The sequence below is a fragment of the Lathamus discolor genome, chromosome Z (assembly GCF_037157495.1).
Source record: "Lathamus discolor isolate bLatDis1 chromosome Z, bLatDis1.hap1, whole genome shotgun sequence".
NCBI lineage: Eukaryota > Metazoa > Chordata > Aves > Psittaciformes > Psittacidae > Lathamus > Lathamus discolor.
Genome location: NC_088909.1, coordinates 3,628,280 through 3,643,232, shown reverse-complemented (window position 1 = coordinate 3,643,232; position 14,953 = coordinate 3,628,280). Strand labels below are relative to the sequence as shown.

The window sequence follows — 14,953 nt, the reverse complement described above, 5'->3', positions numbered from 1 at the left end:
TGGCTGTGTCCCTGAGGGGCAGAGGGGCAGCGCTGAGGCGGCCATGGCTGTGTCTCTGAGGGGGCAGAGGGGCAGCGCTGAGGCGGCCATGGCTGTGTCCCTCAGGGGACAGAGCTCTCCGAGGCAGCCCCGGCTGTGCCGCCGAGCAGGCTCACGGCGGCGCCCCGAGGTGCGCGGCCACCCGCCGGTGCCCCGCACCGTGCCGCAGCCCCTCCCCGGCCCCTCCCGCCACACCAAACATGTCTCCGCGGCCCTGCCCGCCCCGCCCCGCCGTGACGCGAGTTGTCAGCTGACGGCGAAGTCGCCGGTGGTGGCGGCGGGGGGCGGGCGCCGGCAGTCCGGGTTGTCCGCCGCTGCCGTGCAGAGCCGCCGCCGGGCCTGAGGCCGAGCAGCCGCCGCCATGCCCTCGGAGAAGAGCTTCAAGCAGCGCCGCAGCTTCGGTGAGTCCCCCGGGAAGGGCTGCAGTGCGGCTGGGTCGCTGACAGGGCCCTCAGGCCGCCCCGCCGCCCTCCGGGCCTCGTCGCTCTGCTGGCAGGGCAGGGCAGGCCGGCGGCGCTGTCCTGGCCGCGGGGTGGAGGGACCGGCGAAGCGGGGACGGGGCAGGTCTCTGTAGGAGCCGCGGGGATGCCCGGGCAGCCCAGGAGCGGGGCTGGCTCCCGCTGACAGCGGGGCTCAGTGGCCGGAGCGGGCCCGGGCGCCCTGTCCCGGTCACTGGCGTCGCCGTGCGGCTCCGCCGAGGGCTCCGCGGTGTCCCGGGTGCTGGGACGGAAGGGGAGTCACCGCCCTGCTCGGCGCTGAGATGGAAACAGCCCCCGGGCTGGGCTCCGCTCCCCGGCAAGGTGGGGAAGCGGGAGAGGCTCTGTTTCGGATGTCCGGAGGCGTGAGCGAGGTGTGGCGGTGGACGCCGTGCTGTGCCAGGATGAGCTCTGCCTGGGGAGAGGGGCTTGGGATGAGGAGTTGGCCTCTCCGTACCATCCATTACCTACTGCAAAATTCCTAGGAGCCAGCAGACATCACTTTATGTTGTGTGCCAGGAGCTGGGCCTGCCTGCACCTCCCGACGTGTCTGCTCAGTGCCCGGCCGTGTCTGTGCTATTGACAGAAGAATTAAGCTCCACTTACAGTTCGGTACTTGGCGCGGGGTGAGGAATTCTCTACCCGAGTGTACTGGGTTGTGTGCCTCCTGTCTCCATTTAGTTATTGAAAACTAGCAAGGCATCGAAAAGAGCTGTGTAATGATGGCTGGGGAAATGAGATTAGTCCCTTTCTAGAAGGAACAGCCTTGATAGAGCAGTGCCAACACTTCTGTCTGTGCTTAGGATGGGACCAGGGCAATCAAAGATCTCGGTATCTGTTCATGTGTGTCAGTGAGAGAGGCTGAAATGCTCTGAGGGTAACAAGAACTGGCAGCGTAACCTATTTCTGCGTGAAGTATAAAATCCTATATGTAAAATTGAATTGGTGGAAGTAATTGATCCACATTTTCTTTTCCTTCTGCCTTTGGGTTAAAGGCAAGCTGCTTAAGAGAGCTTTCTGGTGTGCCCACCCTTTGCTGTTCAGTTGAGCGTAAGCCACTCTCTGCATAGAAGCAGTGAGAATTTCAATCTAACAAAGCCTGGTTTTAAGCTGCCCCTTTTCTTGGAGTCCTCCAAAACTGTTGTTGACCCCATTGCCTGTCAGCAGCCTCTATTGCAGGTATTAAGTTCAGCTAGGATGGCAGCCAAGCAGTTGCCACTGCAACTAATGTCGTCAGAGAACACTGTTTATCTGTGGCTGACTGAAGCCTGATTTTGAACACACCATATACAATAATCTCAGTGATTTGTCCGGTTTATGTTCCTGCTACTCCAGGGAGTTCTGCTGAATAACATTGCTGTGGACAAACCTGTTCCAGTTACAAAGTTAATCAAACCTCCCTGTGCTTGCTAGGTTGACGGTTGGTCTCATTTACTCGCCGTATCTTATGTTTCTAGTTAATCTTAAAAAGTATTTTAATTACCTAGTAATCTCTGGCTCTGTCCTTGAAGTGTTAATGCTGGTCTGTGAGAGCGTGGCTAACGCTGTGGGATGCGAAGCAGGATGGCTTTCAGGTTCTCACTCCTGCAGTCAGGTGAAGGCTTTGCATGCTCCCTGCCTTAGTTCAGCTTGATTCACTCCAGCTCAAAACCGTGATTCACGTGAGTTGCATTTCCTTAACCAGACTCTAAAAAGGCACACGGATGTGTTTCATGCACCCAGATTTAATATAGACTAATGAAGAGCTGAGTGATGTTACTACTGAGTGACGGGACAGGTAATGTGTCCTGTGCATTAACATACCAGCAATGAGTTGGGCTGACGGGTGCTGATCTGAGCTCTTCCTCTTCCAGAAGAAGCACGTCTCCCTAGCTGAGTGTCTGTTAAAGCTGTGATGCAACATTAAATCTCCTCTCTGAGAGGTGTTTATAAGATGGAGGTGGCCTGGAAAGCCCTGACCTGCTGAAAACACCCAGAGAGGTTAAAATTGAGTTTGCTGAATCCGAAAGTAGGCAGGGTATAAGCAGATGCAACTGCCTCTGAAAGCAACTGTTCCTGTTTACTTTGCCTTGGACGTGTACTTTAGCCTGGTTTATAATATCTGTGCTATTAATATTTATGTCTGAGGAGAGATGAACTTTATCCTGAAAACTGGCACAGGGAGCAGTGCAATGTTTAGGTACAGAAGAACCTACCAACAGCTTCTGCAACAATGGGTGCAGCATAATCAAGCCAGAAAACTGTAATTGGTAATACTAGAATGCACAGGGTAAGCTGATGCTGCCAGGCTTAGGCTGGTCTCAGCTCTCATGCAAGTGTTGACTACTTCTTCTTCTGGGATCTCACAGAAATGTTACAGAATACTTAGTCATTAACTTGGGTGGTGTAATTCGGTGCCATAAATTTATGAGATTAAATGTCTGCTTTAGTGGGTGGAAAATGAGGGGTGTGTGGGGAGGAAGCTGTCTGCTTCGATGCTTTCTAGGAGTCGCAGGTAGCATGCATGCAGTACTTGTCACCTTGGGTTAAAGAGCAAAGTGTCGTATGTCACAGGAGAGGTTTTACTTGTGACAGTGCTGTTCCATTTGAAAACTGCTTTACCTGAATTTGCTTTTGTTAACATGCAGTCCCCCTCTTCAGTGGTGGAGAAATAAGGTAATAACGCCATTAAGTGTGGATGTAAACCAGACTTTTTTTACATCTCTTGCAGAGCAAAGAGTGGAAGATGTACGACTGATTCGAGAGCAGCATCCAACTAAAATACCAGTAAGTCTGGTTCTTTTAGTTTTTCACTTCAATTTCCAATTTCATATTACTTTTAGTAGTTAGAAGCCTGTAAAAGAGCTGTCCAAACAGGTGAAAGTTTGGCTGCTCAGGGTCACTGAGCCTGGATTTCAGAAGCATTCTCAAACAAGTAGCCAGCCGTCAGTGTGGCAGAGCAAGGTGCTAGCTGGGACTGGAGGAAGTTGGGTTTCCTGTGTATTGCTGCTTCGTGTTGTAACTTCAAAGAAAACCACACCCCAACTGAGCTCTGAGATTCTTCTGAGTGTTCAGCTCTGTTCAGTGTTTTTCTTCTCCAAAAGAAGAGTCTGCAGGGGCTAGCCAAGGAGAAGACACAGTAATGGAGAGACAGATCCGCCTTTCATCACCAGTCTGTACTGAGAGGGGCAGAAATGCTTGTCTTTGGGAAATGGGCTTGTCTTGAGGGTCCAGAAATGTGTCCTGGCTGTCAGACCCTTCCACCTTGCCTTAAAGAGAAGATCAGGCCTCACCTTCTTACTCTTCTTTAGCTGGTCAGCTCCAAATGTTGCCTGAATTTTTGTTTTCTTTCATTTTTGGCACCAGAGAGGTTACAAATGCAAAGTAAAGCATCCTAGGAAGCAAAAGGCATGGATTGTGTTCTATTGCTGATGAGTTCTTTGCAGCTGCTGGGCTTTGTGTGATGGCTGTCACCGTGGTAGGCAATAAATGCTTAGGGCTGGAACAGGGAAGGTCTTAGGTCTTGGTTGGTGGAAGAGAGAACTCTATTGGATGCATCAGCCTTTGGTACTTAGTGGTGAGAGCTGATGATCCCTGTGAATGAAAATTCTGCTGTGAACAGGCTGCTTGCAAACTGTCTGCACTTCAGAACACGTTCATTCACAAAGCAGTTGTTGCCTCCATGTCAAGTAGAAACCAAAAATTTTCAGCTTCTGCTCAGCTTTAAAGCTGTTTCATCTTGAAGCTGCTGCTGCTGTTTTACTGTGTTGTTGGGCATAGGAACAAGCTCTATTTTACAGCACAGATTTTTTGACTTTTCTGGAATGCAGAGTTTTCCAAAGGCCCTTTCCTAACAAATCCTTCCTGACAGAGGATTACTTTTTCACCCACCTTTCACAGATCACTTCACTGTAGTCCCCAAGCTCTGTGACCACAGATGGAAAGACACTGATTTATAGCAAAGCTCTCATTTTAAGTCAGCCATGGACGTACTACTAGCAAAAATTCAGAGCGACCTAACGAACTCGGTGAAGATGCAGTGATGCAGACTCACAGTGATGGCAGAGGCCTGCTGGGATCTCTGGAGGCTTGCTGGGGTTGCTTGTCTGTGTCCTAACTTGGATCATTGCCTCATTATTATCATTAGCAGTTCTGCATGAGATAAGATGTCAGTGTCACACTAGCTGGTAAATCCTCCCATGCTATAAACATCCTTTATTTTGCCATTGGAAATACTATCATGATCTGCCTTTTTAAAAACAGTGGTGTATTTTTTTCCCAGAATGACCCAGCATTTGTTTATACTGCTGTAAGGAAGCCGTTGTCTGAAATAATTAAATTGGCTTGCTATCTCTTCACCTGAGCAGATTCTGAATATCCACACAGCCAGGCCTCGTGAGCATGGAAATGATCCAAGCGGATGGTATCACATTGCTACCGTTGCTTTAAAAACAACAAACCCCAAATGGCTGTGGAAACAGGAGTGCACGAATTCTGAGATCATTTCTTAAATGCAGGAACTATGTACAGTTGCTGGGCAGGGTGCTGCTTAAATTGGCAAATCTGCAGCTTCCTTGTGAATTCAGTAGTTACTACCTAGCGATCTTGACAGAATTAGTGGTTCCTGAGTGTGCTGTCTTGAGACTACGGGGGAGAAAGTTCTCTCCTTTGAGGCTTTATAGCCTTCAAAGGTAGCTTTCTCTCATCTGTTAGACTTACCATGGGAGGTGAATGGAATCACATACTAATCTGGAGGTGTAGTTCTTAGAAAAAGAAGGTCTTAAACTGGAGAAATTCTAGTGAAAACTGCTTGGATTCGCAGGCTTCTATAGCAGCCAAAGTCCCTAGTCAGCCACTGTAATGTGTTACAGTGAAGTGTGCTTTATCTTTTATTGGGTTTCCTTGTTGCTGGGTAATTCAGTGCTAGATTAAACGATTCCAGCAAATGAGCTGTTCTGAAACTGCTCTGAAGCTGTGATATGTGCTGTTAAAATCCTGTTTGTTCCCTCTTTGTGCAGTGACTCTTGTGAACAGAACAAGAGGAGCACATGAAGATACTTGTAATTGTTGCTTTTCAGATGTGAGAGGCTGGATTCACAAATGAGGGGAAATGGAGTTTAGCATAAATGCTCGTACTTTGCTCTGTTTAGAATGCAGGGGGGAGATGAAGGCACCAGGCACCGCTTCTGCCTTTCACATCTTCAGCTCCTTTCTTTGTTGTGTTTCTCCTTAGGTGATCATTGAAAGATACAAGGGAGAGAAGCAGCTTCCAGTTTTGGATAAGACCAAGTTCCTGGTGCCAGATCATGTTAACATGAGCGAGCTAATCAAAATTATCAGGTAATACGCTTTGGTTTCAGTGTAAGATGAATCAGCCTAAGATTATGTTTATTTGTTAATTCCCCACCTGATGTATGCATTTGGGAACAATACATAGAAGATTCATCTCCTGAGCCCTCAGTATCATCACTGGGACAAACTGGTGTTTTTCCTTTGGCTTTGCTGGGGAAAAATCCAAACCTCTGAAAATTGCTGTTAGTCTGCTTTCAAGAGACATAACTGGCTCCCAGAGATGTAGGAGAGAGTGTGGGTCCATGAATACCTGCCTGACATGGGTGCCTCTGGCCTAGGGCTTCAGTGCTTCCTGCTTGGCTATTTTAGGCTGCCTTCCTTCCCAGTGTTCCTGCTGGGAGTCCCTCTCTGGAGTGCTTCCCTCTTCCCACCCACTGGAGGGGAGTGTGGGCTCCCATCCAGAGCTCTGAGCTACTGCTCAGGGTTGATGTTGGCTCCCTTTGATCCTGAAATGAGGTTTCCCTCAATGATAGTATCAGTGTCTTTTTGTCCGAGCTGTTTGCAGACCGTGGCTTGAAGGCTGCTCCGCTCGGCGTGCTTGAGCTTTGCAGAAGTCAAAGAGGAGATAGGCATGGAGTGGAAGTTGTGTGGTCTGAAACTGTGGTCAGAAGTCCTGCTAGAAGTGCATGTCTCCTGGCTTAAAGGGAAAGCTGAGTTCTCAAGTGGTAAACTTGGAAGTCAGCAGCAAGCCAGAGCTGCTTTTTCATTGGTCACGGTGTAGCCGGGAGCTGGTTCATGGAGGCCACAGGCTACAAAAACTGGGAGTTGTCCAGGTTGTCCAAACAATCCCCTGCCTTCAGGGCTTGTACAGAAACTGCCTGTAGTGAACAAATCCCAGCTCTTACATGAGTAAGAAAGTGAGATAGGGTTTTGGAAGAAGCATGATCCAGGTTGCTTAAGTCTGACAGAATTTCTCACGGAACATTAAAGACCTTGGGCAAAAAGATCAACAGCAATCGATGGAATTTTCCCACCTTTTTTGCTTTGGCTTTATTGTTAATAGATAACTTGGTACCAGCTGGACTTGATCCTCTGCTAGCCCTTCTTGTTTAATAGCAAAGCCTGTCCTTCCCAGCCCTCAGGTAGCTGCTGCCTTCTCCCAGCCTGCTGTCCCTGAAGGTTTGGAAGGGTTCCTCTTCAGGGAGGCTAAATAAAGCCTTGTTCCCAGCTGCTGCTGCCCCTCAGCAGGGAGCAGAAGTGGCAGGAAGCTCTTTTCATGTGTTGTTTCCTCCTTTGTTTGGTTGCACCTCTACATAGAATCATAGGGTAGTTAGGGTTGGAAAGGACCTTAAGATCATCCAGTTCCAACCCCCTGCCATGTGCAGGGGCACTTGTCTGACCTCCTCTTGCTTACTTTGAGGTAGGGAGAGAGCTCCTCTCTGCAAACCTGCTTTCCAGTAGGCAGCTTAGCAGAAACACCTGTCCCCCCCCAAAGTGGAATGAATGATCCAAGAGGAATGCTGAACTTAAGATGTTTACTGTGCCGTGCAGTCTGTTGCTCTCTGCCCTCCCTATGATGCTTCTCCTGGGCAGGAGGAGATGAGGGTGCAAGGTGCTCCGAAGGTTAAACACAGGCTGTTACAGAGCTGGTGACAAAGTGACTTTAACAGACCCAGGGCCTTCACATGGAAGCTCTGCCCGGCCTCCCTGCCGGATCTCTCAAGGTCAGCTTGGGTTTGTATTTCCAGTGAGATGCTGCTGAGCTAAGGTGCGAGCCAAAGGGCCCACAGGCTTTGCGTGTTCCCTGCTTGTACAGGGATCACCTTGGCTTCTCCTTTTCCCTTCAGTTTAACACCCTTGTCGAGAGGAGCTTTTCCAGAGGAAGAAGGGCTCCTGCCAGTGGCTCTGACAGCACTGAGTAGGTGACCTCAGTAGAACTTGGAGGTGGGAAGCAAAAGCCTTCTCCAGTGGCAGAGCTGCTTTGGGTGGGGACATCTTAAAACTGCTGCCAGTGGTGAAGGACTTTGTTTTGCTGCCTGCTGTAAAGAGATGCCGAGTCACCCGTCACACTCCTTCCCCCTTCACTCCCCCGACAGGCGACGCCTGCAGCTGAACTCCAACCAGGCGTTCTTCCTCCTGGTGAACGGACACAGCATGGTGAGCGTTTCCACACCCATATCCGAGGTGTACGAGTGCGAGAAGGACGAGGATGGGTTCCTCTACATGGTGTACGCCTCTCAGGAGACTTTCGGAGCGCAATCTTCTGTCTAAGACACGCGAGTGGCTTCTAGCCTAGGATTCTGATTTACCCTTGGCCATCACCCCCACTCTTCCCCACACGCACCCCAGGGAAGGAAATGGATGTCACCTATGCTCTCAGTACTTTAGCATAGTCTTGCTTTAGCAGGTGTCTCATCTTACCTTGCCTTGTTTGTAACTATTAAACAGTACAGACGAGCACCTCCGGCTTTGAAACCTGCTGTAATATTCCACACAGGCACATTTGCATTTCTGGACTTTATGAATGGAACCCGATCGTGCATGTGACAAATTGCAAACAAAAAGGACACTCGATTGACTTCTGACAAGCGAACAGGAACCAGGGAGGACCTAAAGTGTTTCGTGTGACAGTTTTTTGGAAAAATCTCCCTTTTATTCCTTAAAACTTTGTTTTTTATTTTTAAATAATGGGAGGGCTTCTCATGAGAGCAAAACTGTTTTAATGTTCCAAAGCGGAATGGCTCGATCAGACTCGTGTCAGTGCTGCAGCGAGTTAAGGCGAGCGCTTGGGGTGAGCTGGGGGGAGTCCGGCTCTTTTTATCTCTTGTTTTTTTGTGGCACTGCAAGTGTAGGAACGGTGCCAGTATCTGAAATACTCATACCAAACACCACAGCTTTATTGTAGTTTTAGGAAGTGTTTAACTGTAAAGTCCACACCAGGACAGGTAACACTGAAACAAACTCCAGTCTGTAAAGAATTTCCAGTCCCTGTGTTCAGTGAAACACCGTTTTCACATGAGCTTGCTTCCAAAAGATTTCCCCCCTCCCTAACCTGGAGTTTTGCTGTTCCCTTGAGAGGAGGAGGTAGTGGAGGGACCCACTGGCAGCACTGGGGATGCATGTGGCCAGTGATAGAGCAGGCCAGTGCCTGCTAAGACACAAGCAGTGCCTGTCCTTGCTCTTCCCATTGGCTTGGCAGGGCCCTCCATACTTTGTTGTACCCCCTCCTGTTGTACCTGCCACTGGAATTACCAGCCCGCGCTGCCCAACCGGTCTGGCACTTGTTTGGGTCAGGGAGAATGGCTTTTGGAAGCGGCTCAGGCCCACGAGCTGCTGCCCAGTCGATGAACAAATCATTTTTGCCATCACTGATGTTTCCTGCCACTTGTATGGGGTTGGGACGATGCTGGCGTTAGGCCTGACCTGAGACAGCCTTTGCAGAGGAAGGGTGTTATAGGGGACTGGTGTTTCTCCTCTAGAGTTGTTGTCAAGTGAAGCATAGCAGGATGAGATTACTCGTGTATATTATGTGTCTGTAAACTAACTGCATCTGTTACTGGAAGCTAACTACTATAACGGGGAAAACCAAGCAATACTACTGCGCCTCGGCACTCTAGCTCAGCAAGGTGTACACTTTTTACTACCTACACCTCTCTGCATGCATCTCCTTCACAAGGCTGACTTGGGATTTTTTTATTGGTTTTTGTGTTTGTACTCCAATGTAAACTTCTAAATGCAGCTTCTTCTACGTTTAGTTTTGTTCGTGTAAGGAATTGTTTAACTCATAACTGACAACCATACTTGTAATTACAACGTGATTGACTGATACTCCTGTACAAATGTTGCTTTTTTAAACTTAATACAGTGCTGATACGGATGGATTACATCCCAATTTCCCTATGGCTCGTGTGGTTATTTCTGGACAGCTTGCTTAGGCACAGGACCTGCTGGTGCTGATCACTGGGCACAGCTCGGGGAGGAACCCCAGGTAAAACCGTTCTGCTCCATAGCCAGGTATGGCCCAGGGTGTTCCTGCACACCCATGGCTTCCCATATCCCCATTTTGCTGTTCCTGCTTGACCAGCCTCTCCCTCAGCTTCCAATTCCCGGTGCTTTCACAACCAGGACCCTGCTCCTTGGGAATGGGCCCAGGCACCGGCCATGGAAGCTTTAAGGACACAGCAGAGTGATGATTCCTCCTGCTCACCCCAGCCTGTGCCTTGCTCTGCAGTCAGTGCACGAGGGCCAAGCAGCGCTTGGAGGCTCGGCTGCTGCCTTCCCTTTGAACAGGAGGCAGAGCCTCCCTGCTCATCCTGCCCACAACCCTGCCTTGGACAGGCACTGGAGTTGGGCCACTCTTGGTACCAAACCCTTGCAGAGCATTTTTCCTTGGCTCAGCCAGGATCCAAGTGGTTGCAAGCACCATGATGGATTTGTGCTTACAGACGGATGTCTGTAGGTGGAGAGACAGCAGCAGCAATTAAAGGAATTAAAGCCCCCTGGTAAGTGGCAGGCAGAAGTCCCCACACAGATGAAGCCCCTTTAAGAGAAATACAAAGGGATTCTTTTTAATTCTTTATTTTCCATACATTAAATTTACTCAGATAAAAACATTCTAAAAATGTACAATTTTACTTTTAACAAAGTATAATAAAACATAAAAATCCCAATACCAGAATACTTGACATTTACAATTCAAAATCAAATTAGCTGAATATTAAATATTTACAAAACTATTTAAAATATTTATAAAGTTACATGCACAATTTGTAATACTAGAATTGACCGAAGTAAAAGAAATGGCTCAAATGGAGCAGGAGTTTCCTTCATTCCTAGTGGAAAGTTATGTCCAAGAGAAGCTATTAAACTGCACTTGAAAACACACAGGATTTGCTTTCTGCTTCAGTACCAACACGGTTCTTCCTTATGTGAGGAAAACTGGAAGGGAGCAAAGGGGCAGTTCCAAGGGTTCGGTACCGGAGGTGTCGTCAGGCTGCAGCCTCTCCCACCCAACGCGTTTCCTGGCCTCTGGAAGCACTCAGTCGCACGGATTTCTCTCTAGCTCTGCTCACATCCCTCTCATTTAACAGCATTCCAGACTATCCTGAACACACAGCTCTGAGCTCTGTGTCCTCCGATAACCAACCAGGCAGCGAACCCACGTGCTGGGGGTTCAGCTGATGTCAGGTTTATTCTGGGGAGGAACCAGGCCGCGTTTCATTTCCGAGTACCCTCGCCCTGCAGCTCTCCAGCCAGGAATAGCACGGGATGGAATCTGGGTAATGGCAAAGGCCCGGTGTTAGTTAACCTGTTACTTTTGGAAGCCCGGGACTTAATTTGCCAGGATTTACGGACCGTGGCATGAAAAGGTTCCACAAAAAGGGGAGTGCAGCGTGCTCCGAAGGAGAAGCCTCGTGGAGCGCTCTGATCCATACCCCGCTTGATGCAGTGAGGCTTCCCTCTTCACCCTCCTGCTGCTGGGCGTCGAGCCTGGCCTATTTATTAACACTTCACTTGCAGGCTGCCAGCGTGACGAGAAGCTTGCTGGGAATTCCATCCCATTTCCAGTATTCCCATTGCCAACACTTCCAAATGGAAAACGCTTCTGAGACAGCACCGCACATCGCTTGCTCCTCCCGAGGGAAGCCTCGGCGCTAACTTCTCCGTGCCCCTGCAGGGAAGGACTTGGGATTCCCTTTCTCCTTTGCGTTTAAAAATCACTTCTATTCCACAGTGAAATCCATTTTGAGAACTAATTCTTTTGATCCTTCTAGGACACAGACAGGAATAAATAGCTTTCTTTGAAATCCCCATCTCTCAATGTATAAAAATAGGTTTTAAGAACTGGTTCTTTCAGCCAGTGAAGCCAGAACTACAATTCTAAAACAAGCTGCCTTGCTTTTTGGGGGGTGAAAAGATGGATTTGTGCCTTTTAAAAACAGATGCAAGGATTATTTGACAGAACTAAAGTGCTCTGTTCAGACTTACCAACTTTGGTGGTTTGTGGTACTTTGAACAGCGTTTGCTCACAGAGCCGGAGCCACAGCTCGCTGGGTGTAGGGAAAGCTTGGGAATCGCTGTTAGCTCATCAAACACTTGCACTGCTTTAAGGTACTTGAGACATCCGAAGTTGAACTTACCCTAAAACCAGACTTTGCCACTTAAAACTGTTACCTAAAAGTACATGTAAGCCCCTTAAGAAACATCAGCCTTAACTTCACACAAAGGAAACGATCCCAAAGACAGCTCTGAAGAAAGGAATGAAAGTTTGCTGGACACAGGTTGTTTGACAGTCCTTTTGTGACTGTTTCGACACTGATGAATATCAGACGAGATGCTGTGCCCAGCCCAGGGCATTACACAAAAACAGAAGTGGTACAGAAATTAGTATTCCTTACTTTTTTGCTGTTGATTTTTGCTATTCTGAGAGCGTTTGTAACACTTGCATGTGTGTTGAAATAACAGTTTTCTTCAATACAATTCAGTTTGAAAGTATTGTTAAAAAAAAAAAAAAAGTGGAAAAAACCCCACTAAAACAAAATAAAGGTTTGGCTTTCAGCACATGTTCCAGGCCACTGGAGAGACCCCCCAAAGCTGTAAAGAGTAAACATCACCACTGAAAACTGCGCGTTTCCTCAGCGTAACACAGTACGACAGATTGTTCCTCCCATTGTTTCAAGCTCATTAAGGCAAAGTAAATTGCATTGTCAGTTTTCATCACTTTAGTGTTGTAGGTCTGAAGGTTGGTGGTTAGAACTCAGGGAACCTCCTCCAGCGCGGGCAGAGAGATGGAAGCATCTCCGCAGCGCGTGCAGTACCACGGGACGTGTGAGCTGGGATGAGGATGCACAAATCTTTCTGCTTCATTGCATAGGAAGTAAAAATTCATCCATTTTGCTTTAAAACCAAACATTATGCAATTTTAGATTTGGGTTTCCATGAAGCCACATCCACTACGAGCCACACATCCCCACCTGGACCGAGCCTGGTTCCGGGCCATCTCATGCTGCTGTGCCTCTCTGGCAATGCTCCTTAATCCTGCTCTCCCGAGGCTGACGACTGCCCCTTGAGCACACAGGGCTGAAGGATGTTTCTTTGCTATGGTCCAGAAAGGTCTCAGCTGTCAAGCTCGTGCATCACCCCCTCCCATGGACATTCCACCTCCAATACAACTTCCCTCGCTTCCAAGTGAAACTGGCTGCACCACTACACGTACCACATCCTGGTGTGGTTTAAGTTGGTGTAAGAAATACCTCCAAGTGTAAACAAGGCTTTCGACTTTCAAGATGTCTTCCCAATTACAGTAAGGAAATATCTCTACGATACAGAAGACCCACCTAATGCTGTCAGATTCCCTCGTGAGCCATGAGGATCAGTATCTTCTTTCAAGCAGGCAGGACCAAACTTTCAAATTAGCAGTTCAGGATTTGTTTGGCTTCCTCTCAAGTCCTAATTTAGATCTGTCACCCACAAATGATGTACGCTAAGTAGTTAATACCAAAGCTAGTCATCTACAATCTATTGCAACGAAGGAGGCTGACGAGAAACCCGTCAGAGTCTTGATAATAATGAAGTTCACTACCTTTTACATGTTTGGCTTCTACCACTTCTGAATCCCGTAGCAAAAGCCTCTGGGTAGGAGTCAAAGGGGTATTTTTTTATATGAAGTAAAGCAAAAGCTTACAAACTCTGCTGACAGAGTTCTTTTTTTTTTTTTTTTTTTTTTTTTTTTTGCATTTTTCTTCTAGGATGGTTTAAAACTCATTTACAAAAGCAGAATAATAAGGTTTCTGTGAAAGAGACCTATATACAGTAACAGGACGTAAAGGTTTTGTGTATTACAGGAATATATCCTTGAAGCCTTTATGACTCTGGAGTCTCTGGGACTTGGACCCTTGAAACTAAAGTCTATTCCACCGCTGGGAACCCAGCACTATCTAGCAATAAGTGAGACAGTGAAGCACAAGTTTGTTTCCAGAAGGAACCGAAACCGCCGTGTTTGTGTTCTTTTGGTAGGGAAAAAGGAGACACTTACTTCAGACTTTTATTGTGTGGTTAAGTCACGTATCGCCTGCTGGTGCCAGCTGTTAACAGCTGGAACTTCTTTGCCTCTTGCACTGGTCTCAGTGACACTGCTGGAAGTGCAGAAAGCTCGAAGGGTTTTACATTCTTCTGTAGTGCAATCCTCAATAATCCCAGAGATTAGTGCCTGATCACTTTTGAAAAAAAGTAGACATTTTACCCAACCCAGGGGTGCCAAAGTCCTTCCGAACGGCTGCTCCCACCTCCAGCTTCCACCTCAGAATGAAGCTGCCCTGGAGCTCGATGCTTCCCCCTTTGGAAGTCCACGTATGGCAACGTGGCTCCAGTAAAAAGAAAGTACCTTGGATGTTGTACTCGCATCAGGCCAGCTCCACCATCCATCGATCCCGTGACACGGAGTCAGAAGTTCCAGCAACAAGATCCAAGCTTGAATTTGGCAATCAAAAATGGGTTCGATGCACCCCTAAGCTAGATTTTCTACCTAGTCTAATAAAGTAAAGCACCTTTGGATTAAAAAATACATTAAGCTTAACAGCAACTGGACGTCTCAGTTTGGTAGTTCAATCTCCTTGTATCTCCATGGCTTACAGTATTTTCTTGCCAGATGATAAAATATCAGTCTGTGGAGTCAAGACTTTCAGAGGGAGGGGCGTACTTCAGCCTAAATGTACCTGGGGGAGAGGAAACAGAAGAATTAAACAACATCAACTCCCTTATGTCCATTACATCCCGGCACTTCCTAAACCAAACTGCTTCTTATTGGGCACATAACACAATATTACGTGTGTAATTACAGCACAATGCCAGCTTGCAGCACGGTGCTGAACCTGCAGGAGAGGCTGACAAACGTGTCTGCAGCTGGTGGAGCTGAACATCCAAGCTTGGTTTTACGCAGTCAAAGTCAAGTCACTGGTTTAGATGCACTTTTAGGGCTGGCAAAAAGTCATTTGGGGTAATTTGAATGGAAAATTAATTAATGAAATGAAATTCATCTTAGAAAGACATTGGGCTGTGTTTCTGAAGTTTTCTGAATTAGGACTGATGAGACAGTGCTGCTTCTTCCCCACTGGCCACAATCAATATGTTATCCACAGAAACAGCACTAATTATGCATGTTTTAGCAG

At 47.8% G+C, this 14,953-nt stretch overlaps 2 protein-coding genes across 3 annotated transcripts in view; one reads left to right on the top strand and one right to left on the bottom strand.

The window, feature by feature from the left end:
* The first annotated feature begins 275 nt into the window (after positions 1-275).
* On the top strand, positions 276-9,678 carry MAP1LC3B (microtubule associated protein 1 light chain 3 beta). The gene is made up of 4 exons (XM_065661384.1): positions 276-440; positions 3,226-3,281; positions 5,728-5,834; positions 7,883-9,678. Exons 1-4 carry the CDS (start codon positions 401-403, stop codon positions 8,055-8,057), a joined length of 378 nt encoding a protein of 125 aa, XP_065517456.1. The 5' UTR covers positions 276-400; the 3' UTR covers positions 8,058-9,678.
* A 3,809-nt stretch (positions 9,679-13,487) lies between these two features.
* Positions 13,488-14,953, bottom strand: part of ZCCHC14 (zinc finger CCHC-type containing 14) — a 50,388-nt gene continuing 48,922 nt past the window's right edge. For both annotated transcript variants that reach the window (XM_065661382.1, XM_065661383.1), the window contains exon 13: positions 13,488-14,500. In XM_065661382.1, the coding sequence (XP_065517454.1) occupies positions 14,445-14,500 (56 nt within the window). In that variant the 3' untranslated portion in view covers positions 13,488-14,444. The remainder of the gene's footprint in view (positions 14,501-14,953) is intronic.

Excerpts from the sequence above, each read along its gene's own strand:
- MAP1LC3B (XM_065661384.1), top strand. The coding sequence starts at position 401 with ATGCCCTCGGAGAAGAGCTTCAAGCAGCGCCGCAGCTTCG. Across the intron at positions 441-3,225 it reads CAAGCAGCGCCGCAGCTTCG|AGCAAAGAGTGGAAGATGTA; the intron begins GTGAGTCCCCCG and ends CATCTCTTGCAG. Across the intron at positions 3,282-5,727 it reads AGCATCCAACTAAAATACCA|GTGATCATTGAAAGATACAA; the intron begins GTAAGTCTGGTT and ends GTTTCTCCTTAG.